Raw genomic sequence first — 14172 nt, 5'->3', positions numbered from 1 at the left:
CGGTGTCTACCTAGTGCGGGCGCAGCGGCCTCGGCCCTGGGAGCGCCCAGGCGGCAGTCCTCGGTCCGGCGCGGAGGAGCCGAGCGGCCTGCGGTGTTGGGCCGGAGCCAGGCGGCGGAGCAGCCGGGTAGGTTCAGGCTCGGCGGAGCCAGGCCACTGGCGCGCTGCAGGGCCCTGGGAGTATGGGGTGTATGGTAGGGCGATGAGGGCCAGCAGGGCCCGAGCACAGGGTCTTGTGCTTGCGGGAATGGCTCCAGGAGGGACCCCCGGCCGGAATGTGCGGGCAGGAGCTGGCCCAGGTCGCAGCCTGGGGAGAATGCCCAGGTGCGTTGCGGCTGTCCTTAGCCTACGTGGGACCGAGGTGAAAAGTGAGCAGCTCCGCGCCTTGTGCCCAGCTGTGGTTGCGGAGAGAGTCCATGGTTTTCAGTCCCAATTGCCGAGGACCTATAGAGAGAAGCGTCCAAGGCACCTGGAGCCGGTGAGAGTGAGAATGCTCGCCTTTCCACTCCTTCGAGTGGATCTGGCCGCTTTCTGTTTTCCAGACTTGAGTTTAGAGGCTTAGAAATGAAAGTGCAGGGCTGTGCCTCCGTAGATGCCTGAGAAGTTCTAATGACTGTGAGGCATTTAGTGGCCAGGTGTATTTCCAGAGGTAAGAGACATTTTGTCCGTGAGATGCTCGGGGTAAACAACAATCCTCTTGCGAAGCTGGAGTAAAAAGTCCAATTGAGGGTTAGAACACCAGAGTTTTCGAGTTCCCGGTAGCCTTTCATTTGCTGTAGTCTTGGGTAAGCCATTTAATTTCGGAGACTCGGTTCCTCCATCTGCAAAATGATGTGAACCAGACTAATCTTATTTCCTTCTAGCTCAGTTGGAGGGTTCTCCCTGCGTTATTCAGTCGCTGTGGTCTCAAATGGTGACAGGTTACTTTTTACTTTTCTCCAAGTCTCAGCTTTTTGTCAAACCGGCAATTCACCAGATATTCCTGTAGGAAGGCTGCTAGGATCTTCATGTGAAATTGAAATGACTTGTCCTTCAAAGGCCACCGTTGGTCAGTAGTTACCACTTGGTACATGCCACTTGGTACATGCAGAGCCAGGTGTTAATGGCCATGGTTCAGATAACACAGCTGTTCTACTGGACTAGGACTGACATATTTCAGAATCTGTCAGTGACCTGTGAGAAATCCAGAATAAATGATTGGCTTCTTTAAACTCCCAAGTTAGCTCGTTCTGTAGTGGGATTATGTTTATGGAGAAGTTAAGTTTTTATTTTCATGTTTATTGCACTTTATACTAAAAAAAAACCTACAAAGATTTTAATATTCTTAATGTATAGAAGAGGAGAGTAGCTGATTAAGAGTGAATTCATGATAGTCTTTACAAGCTAGGGTCTTGTGTATCATCATTGAGCATGTTATTATACACTTGGTACTGAGTTAGCTATCACTCTGAGCTGGCTTCTTGTTTGTTTTTAAGTGGGAGTATTAACAGAAGTTTCTTACCCTAGAAACTGGTCTACCTGAGGTGAGTACATCTGTGTAGGATTTGACCTAAGGAGCAGATGGTTCATATGGTGTGTAGGTTGCCTTTCTCCTGCTATATTCCTTTTCTTTCAGTTCTGGGTGACAGTAGCCCAGTTGCGTCAGTAAGGTACAGTTTGGTAAGGTGGTTGTAGGTCAGGGAAAGTATACTTATATTTTGAAATTTGAGGTTTAAACAAGCAGCCTATGAAATTCTGTCATTTTGATTTGTTTCAAATTGAGAATACCCTAGATTGGTTTAATCATGTTTGAGAACTTTAGAATCCCAAGTTCTAGTATGTAAGGGCTAAAATCTACTCACTCCTATTAGAAACATATGTGGAAAATAGCATCACGTAGAAATTCACATGAAATTACTTATCTTTAAGATAAATATTTTATCCCTATTATGCTCCATCTGTTTTCAGGTCCTTCATGATGAAAGATTTTGAGACGCTTCTCCCTCCTCTGTAGTTGGTAGTTTGGGTGGTGAAGAGATGGCTGACAGTGTCAAAACCTTTCTCCAGGACCTTGGCAGGGTGAGTACATCAAGCCATCTCTTGACCCTTTTCCTGCGGGAATTGACTATGAAATCCTTTAAGTGTTTTGGAGTTTATATCCTATTTGTTGGGTCCTTCACATACATGTGTTTCTTTGTTTTTTTAAAAAAGTAAAGTCACATACAGGTTTTTATTCTAATCCACACTGCTCAAGAGATACGTATTACCCTACATCTTGCAGAAGCTTGGTAAACCTGTCTGTCTAGTGAGTGTCTCTGGTATTAGACTCTAGTCAACTTGGCTCCAGAGACCTTTTTTTTTTTTAACTTAATTTTTGAATAATTTTAGACCTACAGAAAAGTTACAAGGTAGTACAGAGTTCCCCTGTATCCTTTACCAGGTTCTGCTATTATTAACATCTTCTGTAACCATGATACATTGATCAAAAACTAAGCAATGAACATTGGTACATTAGTGTTAACCTGAACTACTTCATTTAGATTTATTTAGAGAAACTTCTGCTCGCCCCCATTCTACAAGGTGCAGATGATGATGCTCTAGGAAAGTGTCCCAAAAGATCTGTTTAGGACCTAGTTACCCAAATTTCCAATAGTATAAAATCCTGTTATAGTGAATGTCTAAGGTCTGATGACCTAGTTGTAGCCCCTGTAGCTATAGTCCTAGAGCAGGAGAAAAGCCAGTTCTGATTGGGGGTGTGGGGGAGGGAGAGGGGAGGTATTCCTCAATGGGAATGTTTAAAAGTTTATTACCTTAGAGTTAAAGGGGAATCGAAAGAGATTCTTAGAAAGGCCACAGAGACTTCATGCAATGTGATCTACTTTTAATACCTTTACTTTCTAGCCATTCCTGTGTGATATAATTTCAACCCTGGATCAGTTCTACAATGTACACTTTACAGGTTTGTCTGCCCCACTAGACTGTAAATGTCTCAGAGGTAGGGATTCCTGTCATCATTCTAGCACACGTTAGGCCCTTAGCCATTTGAACTTAACTATCAAATATTTAAACTATTTGTAGGAGATTGAGAAGTTAAAAGCAAAATAAGACTAAAAATTACTCAGGTAAAAGATCAAGTGCACACTGTGCCAACTTATGCTCCTATTGATAGTTCATAAACTTGCTCATTTCTCTGTATCCTGGCAATTATCTCTAAAGTTTGTTTTAGTTAAGAACAATAGGTGAAATGCCACCTTTGAATCCAGTTCACTATTGCTTCTGGAATGCCTTTTTGTGCTGCTGCTTAACGAAGTTGAATAGCCCAGTGCTACCACCCTACTTTGGACATAAAACTGTTGAGGCACTTACGTAAACTATAATTTTTTGTTGTTTACTTGTATACTTTTACTGCTAAGTTATGTTTCTTGAGCATTTCCGTATAGCCAGTGTTTAGCTCATTAAAGATGCTTAGTATGTGGGTGAGTAGATGAGTGAATGCAGTTCTTTGAACTGGGTGATAGGCAGTTCTAGTGTTTGTAGCAAACAGTAACCTTTCTGCTATTGGAGCTCTTCCAATATGGTTGGCAAGTGCCTCTGTCACTGTTTTTATAGACTTAAGGGCCCTCTCCTCCATCATATAGTCTTTAAGGACATTCTCCTCCAGCTACACTACCATGTTGTTTGTCTTATTGGCATGTTCTTTTCCTATAGCTTTTCACATTTTTTTATAGTAATTATTTCTTTGAGTCTTGCTCCAACCTTGGTCCAGCCCTTGTCCTTTCTAGAGACTGATGTTTAATTTACCCTTGTATCACTAGTTTGGTACAGGATATTGGTCATACTGTAGGCATTTGATATTGGAAGAGTATAAAGGAAGGTTGTAACTTGGCTTTATAGTATTGATAAGTGTATAGGAGTTGGAAAACCACTATTTTGCAACCAGTTTATTCAAGATTGGTTGGGCCAGAATTGTCAATGGATGTAAATTTAGGGGAGGGAACTTGAGCAGGGTATTTGGATGGTCTCAGAAGCGTTTGCCCAGAGATTACTTATTAGTTGCAAGGGGGAAATGTGCAACTCCACAATGGAGAAGCTGGATAACACCTTGAATGAGTATGTAAAATTAACATCACCAGCAAGACAGATATCGTGTGCCTCTGAATGTAATACCTGAGAGTGTATATCATCACTTATGTAATATTCCTGTCAAAAATATATAATCTGGGTCTAATTTGAGGAAACAAACCTGAATTGAGGGACTACCACAAAACAACAGGCCTATATACTTCAAAAAGAAAGGTTAAGGAGCTGTTCCTGAGTAAAGGAGACTAAAGAGACATGACAAACTAAATACAACATGTGATTCTGAACTGAATTCTGATACTTGAGGGGTAAAAATGCAGTCAAGGGCATTATTGGGACAAATGGAGAAATTGGAATATGGACTGTAAAGTATTTTGATATTAAATTTCTTGATAACTGCCTTGTGGTTATATAAAAGAATATCATTGTTTTTAGGAAATACACAGTGAAGAATTAAAAGTAAAGAAATGTGATATAGCATCCTACTCTCAAATGATTCAGAAAAAATATGTATATATGTATGTATGTAAGTAATTATGGCAAAATATTAATCTGGTGAATCTGGAGAAAAAGGTATTAGGAAGTTCTCCATTCTTGCAACCCTTCTCCAAATTGGGAATTATTTTAAAGAAAATATCAAAGTTCTCTTAAGCCATGTAGCAAAATAAATAAAATGGTTTCCACTGTGATTTCAGTTTACCATATGTAACTTTGGAAAGTATTCTCTAATCCATAATCTTCCCTCTTTAAAAATAATACTCTTGTCTGTAGGGAATCAAAGACTCCATCTGGGGAATTTGTACCATCTCAAAGCTAGATGCTCGGATTCAGCAAAAGAGAGAGGAGCAGCGTCGAAGAAGGGCAAGTAGTGTCCTGGCTCAGAGGAGAGCCCAGAGCATAGAGAGGAAGCAAGAGAGGTAAGGAGTGGAGGCTGGTGTCAGAAATGTCTGAGCTCCCTTCCGGAAGGCGCATTAGGAAGTGACTTATCCTTAGTGTACAATTAAGATCCTACATCGTGACTTGTAGTTTTAGTACCCCATTTTTTTGTTTTTTGTACTTTCTCCCCCAAAAATGTTATAAGTGATTTTTTTCCCTCCCATGTTAATTAAACTAGGGTCTAGCAATAATCCTTACTCAAAAGTCAAGGTATTTTTTTCTTTAAATCTGAATGGTGAGTAGAGACCCACGAAAAAATTGTTTGGATTGATTCATACTTCTAAGAGAGCCAGTGTGGAATTACCTATTGGTTGAACCTCAGACATCCTCTTTTAATCTTCTCCAATCTGGGATTTTAGAAAATACATTTTTGTTTTAAGAAAAGCTGCTTCTTTAGAAATATTTTTAGGCTTTTCTCATTGACATTAGGAGAACACTGGAATAAAAATAAGTGCTGGAAAAGTAATACCAACAAAAGATATTAAATGGAGAGCTACTGAATGACAATATGGAAATGGTCTATATGCCTAATAAGCTAAATACATGTGGTCTTTTCCAGTGAGCCACGTATTGTTAATAGAATTTTCCAGTGCTGCGCTTGGAATGGCGGAGTATTCTGGGTAAGTTCTCTTTTCTCAAATTCCAGGCACCTTATAAGCATCTTCAGATTGTCACTATGTGGATAGTTCTCAACTGTTTTCTTTAAACTGAGACCATAGTAGCTATCACTGCTGATGTGTACATAAGACCATAAGTCAGGATTCTGTGCAATTGCAGTGATTTTATTCCCACTCAGAACACTTACATGTAGATAAAAGGATAGCCCTGAATATATACTTTTAGTATTATTATTTTTAAATGACCTATTCACAAGTTTTAATGTTATAGGTAACAATTCCTCTTGATAGTGTCTGGATTTTTGGCTAAGAGCATCTATGGAGGATCATAGGGGAAGGATAAGTGGCCAAGGGCAAGGTTTCCCCCTCCTCTGGTCATAGCAGTCTACTAAAATTGATATGTATTGAAACCCACATTAGAAAAGGTTGCCTACAATTTACTGAGAACCAACACAGGCTTAAATGAAATCGACGTACTTTGAGGAACAGGTAGTTAAATACTTCCTTTGACTTGGAATTCAATATAATTCAGGTTTCCTTAAACATTTTGCAGATGTTTTTAGATGTTAACTTTAATAAAATATTAGTGTGTACTTAGTATATGCCTGTATTTTGTCCTGAATACTATTCAAAGTGTTCTTCTATGTCCCTAAAAGTTTTTTTATAGGCAATGTCAGATCTGTAACCCTGAGTTGAAATATTGGGAATAGAAATAGTTCCAATTTTGGTGCCCCTTCAGGCCTTCTAATTTACTAAAGGCACCTCCATCTGGAAAATAATTACACTGAAACAGGAAGGGTTTTTAATGATTACTTTATTGCTTCTTTCCTTCAGTTCAGTCTCCTCTTGTTTTATCGAGTGTTTATTCCTGTGCTTCAGTCAGTAACTGCCCAAATTATTGGTAAGTATATATGGTGCTGTCTGCCTGGAATGGAGATGGGAGGTCGTTTCCTGTGTCCTTCAGTTTATTGAACACTTCCTGTGTAACAGGAGCTTTGGATGTTTTTAACTCAAACCTCTCAACAATCCTTTAAGTGGGTATTGTTATAGATATCATTTAATGGTTGGGGAAATGAAAGTTAGTTACCAAGGTTAAACTATTAGTAAGTGGCAGAGCTGGGATTTAAACCCAGGTGGTTTCCTGTATATTGCATACTATTAATCATTGTGACATCTCAGTAACTACCAGGTAAGCAGGCTTATCTCAAGGTAAGCAGCACATATCTATGGCTACTCTGAACTGGAGTTGTGGCCAGAATTTGGTGTGTCTGTAAAGAATAAGACTATTTGAAATAGGTATATTGATGTGCTGGCAAGAAACAGATGTGTGTGGGGTCAAGGAGGGAATACTCATAAACTAGGGGTTCGGTCTTCTGGCCTTTCATTTCTGCAGTTAAACTTCCCTCTTTCTTAGGTGATCCATCACTACATGGAGATGTTTGGTCGTGGTTGGAATTCTTCCTCACGTCAATTTTCAGTGCTCTTTGGGTGCTCCCCCTGTTTGTGCTTAGCAAAGTTGTGAATGCCATTTGGTTTCAAGTAGGTCCCGGGCAGAATGGAGACTGGGCCCTATAGCATGATGGGTTGACTGGCAGATTTCAGCCCGTGAAGTTAGTAGCCATAGGGAGCACTTTCACAGCTTTAACTTTTCTTGATCAAGCAGTCAGTGGGTGATCTTTGTGCTCTTGTAAAGGGAATAATTATCTCAAGTCACTAGAGCATCTCATTCCCAGATGTCCAGGGGCTTTTCTCACCTGGCAGGTCTAAGGGCAGATCAGTGGCCTTAACTTTGGGGATGGATATTGAGGCCATTTAATTCCTGTTTTGGTAAGTTACTTTCTCCATTACAGGATATAGCTGATCTGGCATTTGAAGTATCAGGGAGGAAGCCTCACCCATTCCCTAGTGTCAGCAAAATCATTGCTGACATGCTCTTCAACCTTCTGCTGCAGGCTCTTTTCCTCATCCAGGTGAGTCCGGCTTGGGCATGTGGGCAGATTATAAAAAAAAAGTTCACTAGAGGGAGCTTCACAAAGATGGGTATTGCATTTGTACTTGGGCAGATAAGCTTTATGGGAGGTAATGTTTATACTGGGACAGATACGCTTTATGGGAGGTGATGATTTTCTGTATCGTTCCAATTTTAGTACATGTGCTGTTGAAGCGAGCACAGGAGGTGGTGATTTTTATTTAAATCACTTTTTTTCAGGGGGAGGTAGATGAGGAAGAAGAAAAAAATTAAAATAATTTCTTCAATTAAAATAAAAATAAACCATTTTTTTTTTCCACAGAAACTAGAAAATTTAAGTCACAAAATAAGAAACATGAATTTACGTGCACTTCCCTGCCACCCTGGCCATTTTCCACTCTCCTGCTATTCAGAAACCTGAGAAGCAACTGTGCGGCTATCTAGGCAGAGAGTGATGACCCAGAGTGGCAGGTGAATAGTGTTAGGTCTCAGAAGCTTTGGAATTAAGATTTTCCATGTTTGTTCTTCAGGGGATGTTTGTGAGTCTCTTTCCCATCCATCTTGTTGGTCAGCTGGTTAGTCTCCTGCATATGTCCCTTCTCTACTCACTATACTGCTTTGAATATCGTTGGTTCAATAAAGGTAAGTCCATCTCAAGAAACTCAGAACTTGGAGGCCCAGTTTGGAAATGCTGCTGCTAAGCAGACTTCTTAAAACTATTTAATGCTTAGGCCCTTGGCAAACCATCTTTGGCAAGAGGGAACTTATATTTGGCTTAGGGGGTTTAACCCTTAACTTTGATGCTGGAAGGTACAGCATGTAGCATTACCTTTATGGTGCTTAATGTGATGTAACTCTGAGCCATAAATGAGTATGAGTTATTCTGAATTAGAGAAATTTGATGTCAGAGAAATTTGACATCAGTACATTCAGATTTTTTTGGATATTTTAAAAGCCCTTGGCATGTTTGTCTGGGTGTATATGGTTGAAAGAGGATAATTTCCATAGCAAGGGCCCCCAACTCCCAGGCCATGGCCTGTTAGGAACTGGGCCACACAGCAGGAGGGGAGTGGCTGGCCAGGTAGAGAAATTTCATCTGTTTTTGAAGCTGCTCCCCAACTCCCGGGCCATGGCCTGTTAGGAACTGGGCCACACAGGAGGGGAATGGCTGGCCAGGTAGAGAAGTTTCATCTGTTTTTGAATCTGCTCCCCAGCGCCAGCATCACCGCCTCAGCTCTACCTTAGATCATCAGGCATTAGATTCTCATAGGTGATCTGGTCCCTGGTGCCAAAAAGGTTAGGGACCACTGTTCTATAGAATGGTTGCCTTTTTATTTGATATCTTGCTTTGTTTAGGACTACTCTTGACCAAGGATGCTGGTGTTGTAATTCATAATTCAGTTAACCTGCCAGCTTTGAAATTGTGGTTATTATAAAATTTGCATAGCAGCTTTATAGGAGATTTGGGCAATTTTTAACTATATTCATTAGCTGTGTTCTAAATGGCAAACCAGTATCTAAAACCCAAACCTCAAATAATTTTTCTATCATGTTTAGTCATTTTACTAAAAGGAAATATGATTTTTAATTGTACTGGCTCCTTGTTTTAGGAATCGAAATGCACCAGCGATTGTCAAATATAGAGAGGAATTGGCCTTACTACTTTGGATTTGGTTTGCCCTTGGCTTTCCTCACAGCAATGCAGTCCTCATACATTATCAGGTAATTTGGCTGGAGGGGCTGGAAGGGAACTAGTACAAATAGTGTAGGGAGCATCTTCCGGGTACTTGGTTCTGTGCTAGGCATCCTGCATTCTTATTTGGCCATTAGAAAGTCAGTAGGATTTTTCTCTTTGACAGATAGTCATAGACATTTGTCAGTTAGCATTAACATCTAGTCTGCAGGGTCCTATATGCCATATTCTTCTATGTTGCCTCCTGGAGCAGTGTTAAATATAGTCTTAGAAAAATCCTATTTTATTTTTTTGAAAGATGTGTTTGATTTATTAAGGGTTTATCAAGCCATGATATTAGCACTAGAGGCAAAGGAATTTTGCACTAAAGTCATGGCTGTTATGAAGGTGACTAATTATTTATTCTTTTTTACTTATTTGTTTATTTTTACAGTGGCTGTCTCTTCTCTATTCTCTTTCCTTTATTCATTATCAGCGCCAATGAAGCAAAGACCCCTGGCAAAGCGTAGTAAGTATTAGCCAGTTTTAGCCAAAGTATACTAAGTATTTCTGTGTAAAGGGGATTAAGACTACAATGCCTCAATTATGTAAATAAGACTTTTTTTAAAAATAACCTTTTACATTCCAGGAAAACATTAATACAGAGTTTAATGAGAAAAAAGCACTTCTTGGATATACCCCCAAATTTTCCATATATTTGTATATATACACACATGCACAAGTGTATCAAAAATTTATATATTTTTAAAATTTAACAATCTATTAAATAAGGCACTTGTAAACACCTGTAATTAAGCTCATTTTTGCAAGAATGGCCAATTTTTTAAAAAAGTATTGGCCATGTGATCTGGCTACATGAGTTTATTGATGATAGAAAAACAAAGTATTTTAAGATGAATCTGTAGCAGTAATACTGGCATTCCAAAAGTTTTATCACTTCCGAGAAAAGGTCAATCTCTGATCAGTTTTGGTTAAGTCAGTGAGGATACACAGATACTAGGAATGTCAGATCTGTTTGGGATTTTGCATGTTCTTGCTGTTCAGCAATGCTCAGTGTGTGTCAAGAGAATTGACTTTCTCTTAAAACTGTCTTGAAAATGAAACACATACAGCATATGTCTCCAGATATAGCTTGAAGTTTGTGCCCAAAGTCAGCTATAGAAAAGTGCTTCTCGAGTCAGAATTAATCTGAAATATAACTTTATTTCTGTTAAGCTACAATACTTCAGATGGTGGTGTCCACTGCATTCATGATAGCGACAGGACCCAGGGCATTCCTTGGTTGCTGCCTATTTAATCCATGTGTGTAATACCTGTACTGCCTTGATCAAATTTCAGTTGTCTTATTTTCCCATATTTTAAATTTAATGTGGTCAAACTTAAGTTGTCAAATAATTCTGATCAACTGGGGATCTAACAAGTTTGGTCTCTTGCCCTTTAGCCTTTTCCAGTTGCGCCTCTTCTCCTTGGTGGTTTTCTTAAGCAACAGACTCTTCCACAAGACGGTCTACCTGCAGTCTGCCCTGAGTAGCTCAACTTCTGCAGAGAAGTTCCCTTCACCACATCCATCTCCTGCCAAACTGAAGGCTGCTGCAGGCCACTGAGTCATCTGCCATCCAGAGGGGATGAGTGGGATTGGGAGGAGGCTGTGCAGCTCTTTTCTTGTTCACCTCCCCCAACAGGGAAGGCAGGACCCACTCTGCCAAGGGCCCTATGCATATTCCCTTCTCTCTGAAGAATTGGGATTGTTTCTGGTGCACGGAAGGCACAATCTTCCTGATACCAATATGTGGATTTTTAACACCTGTGAGTCTGAAAGGACCACATGTTTTTCTGCAGCTCTTTTCTAGCATTTGCCAGCGCCTGTGCCTGGACTGATTTGAATACTTTTTCTCCCGGTGCCATTTACCCTCCCACTTCCTCTTCCTGCCTTCCACTACCCTTGGATGAATGGATTTTGTAATTCTAGCTATTGTATTTTGTGGACCTGTTGTTTTTGTTGTTTTTCTGTGAAGCACATATATTGGATGTGGGAGGTAAAGGAGTATCTCAGTTGTTCCTGGTCACTCCCTTTAAAATAGCCATCACTGTCTTGTTTCTTGTAACTCAGGTTAGATTTTGGTCTCTTGCTCCACTGCAAAAAAAAAAAAAAAGCCTGAAGAAACAGGACAGGAGAAAAGACCTCATAGCCAGATCTGCTGGGTTTTGAGGAGTGATTTTTCTTCCCCTTGAAGGGGAAAAAGCTTTTTTCACTGGTACATGTAAAGTTCCCCAACTTCAGGGAGGTACCAATTTTGGACAAGTGCCACTGAAACACAGAATGCTTAGAGAACCTGAACTTTTAAAACCCTGGAGATCTGAAATTTACTGTCAGCCACTGTGGGTCTGTCTGGCATTTCAAAAGAATATTGGGTGCTGCAAATAGGAACTGAAGGGGTAAACTTATTAAACTCATTAAACTTGTGATTGGTTGCTGTTTTCCTGTCATTTTAAAGAGACTACATATGGGGTGGGGGGAAGGGGACAGATGTCAAAACACTTATATAATTTTAAAATGTCAATTAAACTTGAGCTGGTTTCCCACAAATGTTTAATGGTTGAATTTACAAATCACCACATCAAGAACCATATTCATGGAACCCAAGACTTTGTCATGGGTAAATTTGGTTGTAGTGTTTTGAAGGATTAGTTCTGAAAAATGTTCCCTGAGGAAATTTTGATTATGTAATTATGATCATATTAACATCTGGGAAAGAATTTAGGATTATTTGTTTTAAAGTCTGTATGTATATCTCTCATGTATTCATGAAGGGAGGGTTTCTTCTAGATTGCAGTGTATTGAACATTTTCATTAGGGAAGAGATTATTTTGTTGACAGAAACGTTCACTGTGCAAGACAAAAGGGTTTAAAAATCCCTGCCAGGAGATGTAAACCAAGTTCAAGGTACAGCGAGTTTTCAAATAGAGGGCATCTTGGAAGTAGGCATTGTTTTCCAGCTTGTGCACAAAAAATTGTTAAAGACATGGTTTAAAATAAGATTTACTTCCCGTACTCTGTGAAATCTCTGGTCATTTGTCAATACTATTGCAGAGAACTGACAGGTTGATGTGCGGTGGTTTGAAGACCTCAGTATTTCATCAGCTGGTAACTGATCATTGATTACATTATTTAAGTTTTAAAAATTAGCTTAGTTATTTAAGTGGCCACATCTTTGCTACCTGAAATTTGTATGTGTACCAAGTAAGCTGGTGTTGGAGGGAGGTTGAGTGGATGATGGCACATGATTTTATCCTAGCTATAGAAAATGCTTAATTTAAGTGGTTGGAAGTGAGGAATCTGCAGTTTTATTAGTGCAGTTGAGAGGCCAGGCCTGTGGCATATCTACAATAGAAATGTGGTAACAAACACATGAGATAATGTACACAAAAGCAGCATAAAAGAGATAAGTAGATCAGGAGAGACCCAAAAGCTCCACGGGAAAGACATGACTCCTACAAAGCAAGCTAAAAATAGCATTATTTTAAGCAACTGATGGAACAGTAAAAACTTTATCTGAAACAACCAAGTCAAAACTTTTAGTCCGATAAATCAAGAGAAAGGATTAACTGCTATACTGAATTCAGGTATAAACTCTCAGTTTATGGTAACTATAGAAACGACCTTGCTGTCTTGACTGGTTTTACTTAGAGATGCCTTTCCCTATCAATTGGTATCAAAGAATTACCCTAAAAATATACCTACATTTTAAACTTTGTTCTTTAGTAGTACATTTTGACTTCTGAAAAAGTTGACTTAATTTTACCACCTGGACATTTGAACATATTCCCTTATAGAAGCATGTTCAAAATTTAAAAAATTAACGAGAACCCCATCTTAATGTTCTTGCAAAAGTACTTTTTTTTAACTTTAAAGAATCTTTAATTCCTCCTCCCCTTTTATTAAGGAAAAAATCCAAAATATTTTGAAGAAGCATTTACTTGAAGTTCTGCAATACTTTCAGGTTCAGCTTGAGTTTCCTGTTAATAAAATTACATTGAACACATAAAAACAAAACAAAAAAGCAGGTCTACCGGATCAAACTTCTTGGGGGTAAGCTTGATAACGTGAATTCTGAAAAATACACACGATTCTGAAAACAAGATTAAAATGGGCTTTCAATAAGTTTTGAAGGTTGTTTTCCTGCATGGAGTTGGCTGCTTCCCGGCCCTCAGGAACATTTTTGGGGCGGGGGGCGGGGGAGAGGACAGCTTTCGCGGCCTGAGCTGGTACAGCACGGCAGCCGCAGGTGGGCTGTCCACCGCCGGGAGGAGGACGACCTCCGCGACCGCGGGTTCCTCAGCCTATCGCCCCTTTAGGCCAAGCACGCAGTCAGCCATTCAGGGACTGGAAACGAAAGGCCTCGCGAGGCTGCAGGGCTCCTGTCAGCCACGGGTTCCAGGAGCGCCGTCGTAAACGGCTCCTGAGCCAACAGTCCGAGAAGAGACGGTCTGCACTAGGAAGCGTTTGCGTTTTTACTGATGACAGAAAATTCTTCTCCTTTAATCTTAGGTTAGGTAATGATTAATTTTTACCTTAGAGTAACTCAGAAGTGGACCCGAGAGGTTTGTAGTTTCGGCTGTTTCTCCGCGTAGTTTCCGCTTCTGGTCACGTGACTAGGCCTCAACGGACCGCGGTGGCACCCCGCCCACGCGACTTACTCGCAGTCCGCGGACCGACACGTCACTCCTCGGCCCTCAACCAAACTGCCTCGAGCACTATCTGGCCGCGCTCTCGCTCGCACTAGTGGGCCAATCACAGCCCGGCAGGAGCATAAAGTCCCACCTCCTGGATGCTAAGTGATTTCTGTAGTACCCACTTAAGAAGTGAGAACGCAGCTTCAGCCACGCCTCTGCGTCTG

At 40.4% G+C, this 14172-nt stretch overlaps 1 protein-coding gene and 1 long non-coding RNA gene across 3 annotated transcripts; one reads left to right on the top strand and one right to left on the bottom strand.

Moving 5' to 3' along the window:
• The first annotated feature begins 87 nt into the window (after positions 1 to 87).
• Positions 88 to 11740, top strand: EI24 (EI24, autophagy associated transmembrane protein). 2 transcript variants are annotated; one of them, XM_006915208.3, is made up of 11 exons: positions 88 to 127; positions 1948 to 2058; positions 4831 to 4976; positions 5555 to 5615; positions 6447 to 6513; positions 7027 to 7151; positions 7463 to 7582; positions 8112 to 8223; positions 9192 to 9303; positions 9708 to 9782; positions 10716 to 11740. In XM_006915208.3, exons 2-11 carry the CDS (start codon positions 2017 to 2019, stop codon positions 10876 to 10878), a joined length of 1023 nt encoding a protein of 340 aa, XP_006915270.1. In that variant the 5' UTR covers positions 88 to 127; positions 1948 to 2016; the 3' UTR covers positions 10879 to 11740. The 2 variants fall into 2 exon arrangements, with proteins under 2 accessions (XP_006915270.1, XP_015447538.1); XM_015592052.2 differs by lacking the exon at positions 88 to 127 and adding an exon at positions 2881 to 2938.
• On the bottom strand, positions 11338 to 14074 carry LOC112482496. The gene is made up of 2 exons (XR_003047317.1): positions 13847 to 14074; positions 11338 to 11408 (listed from the first exon to the last, which is right to left on the bottom strand). It is a non-coding gene; the product is annotated as an uncharacterized LOC112482496 (long non-coding RNA).
• Positions 14075 to 14172: the final 98 nt, after the last annotated feature.

This window comes from Pteropus alecto, unplaced genomic scaffold (genome assembly GCF_000325575.1).
Source record: "Pteropus alecto unplaced genomic scaffold, ASM32557v1 scaffold135, whole genome shotgun sequence".
Lineage (NCBI taxonomy): Eukaryota > Metazoa > Chordata > Mammalia > Chiroptera > Pteropodidae > Pteropus > Pteropus alecto.
The sequence above is the reverse complement of the archived record's forward strand: the minus strand, read 5'-3'. Positions and strand labels throughout refer to the sequence as shown.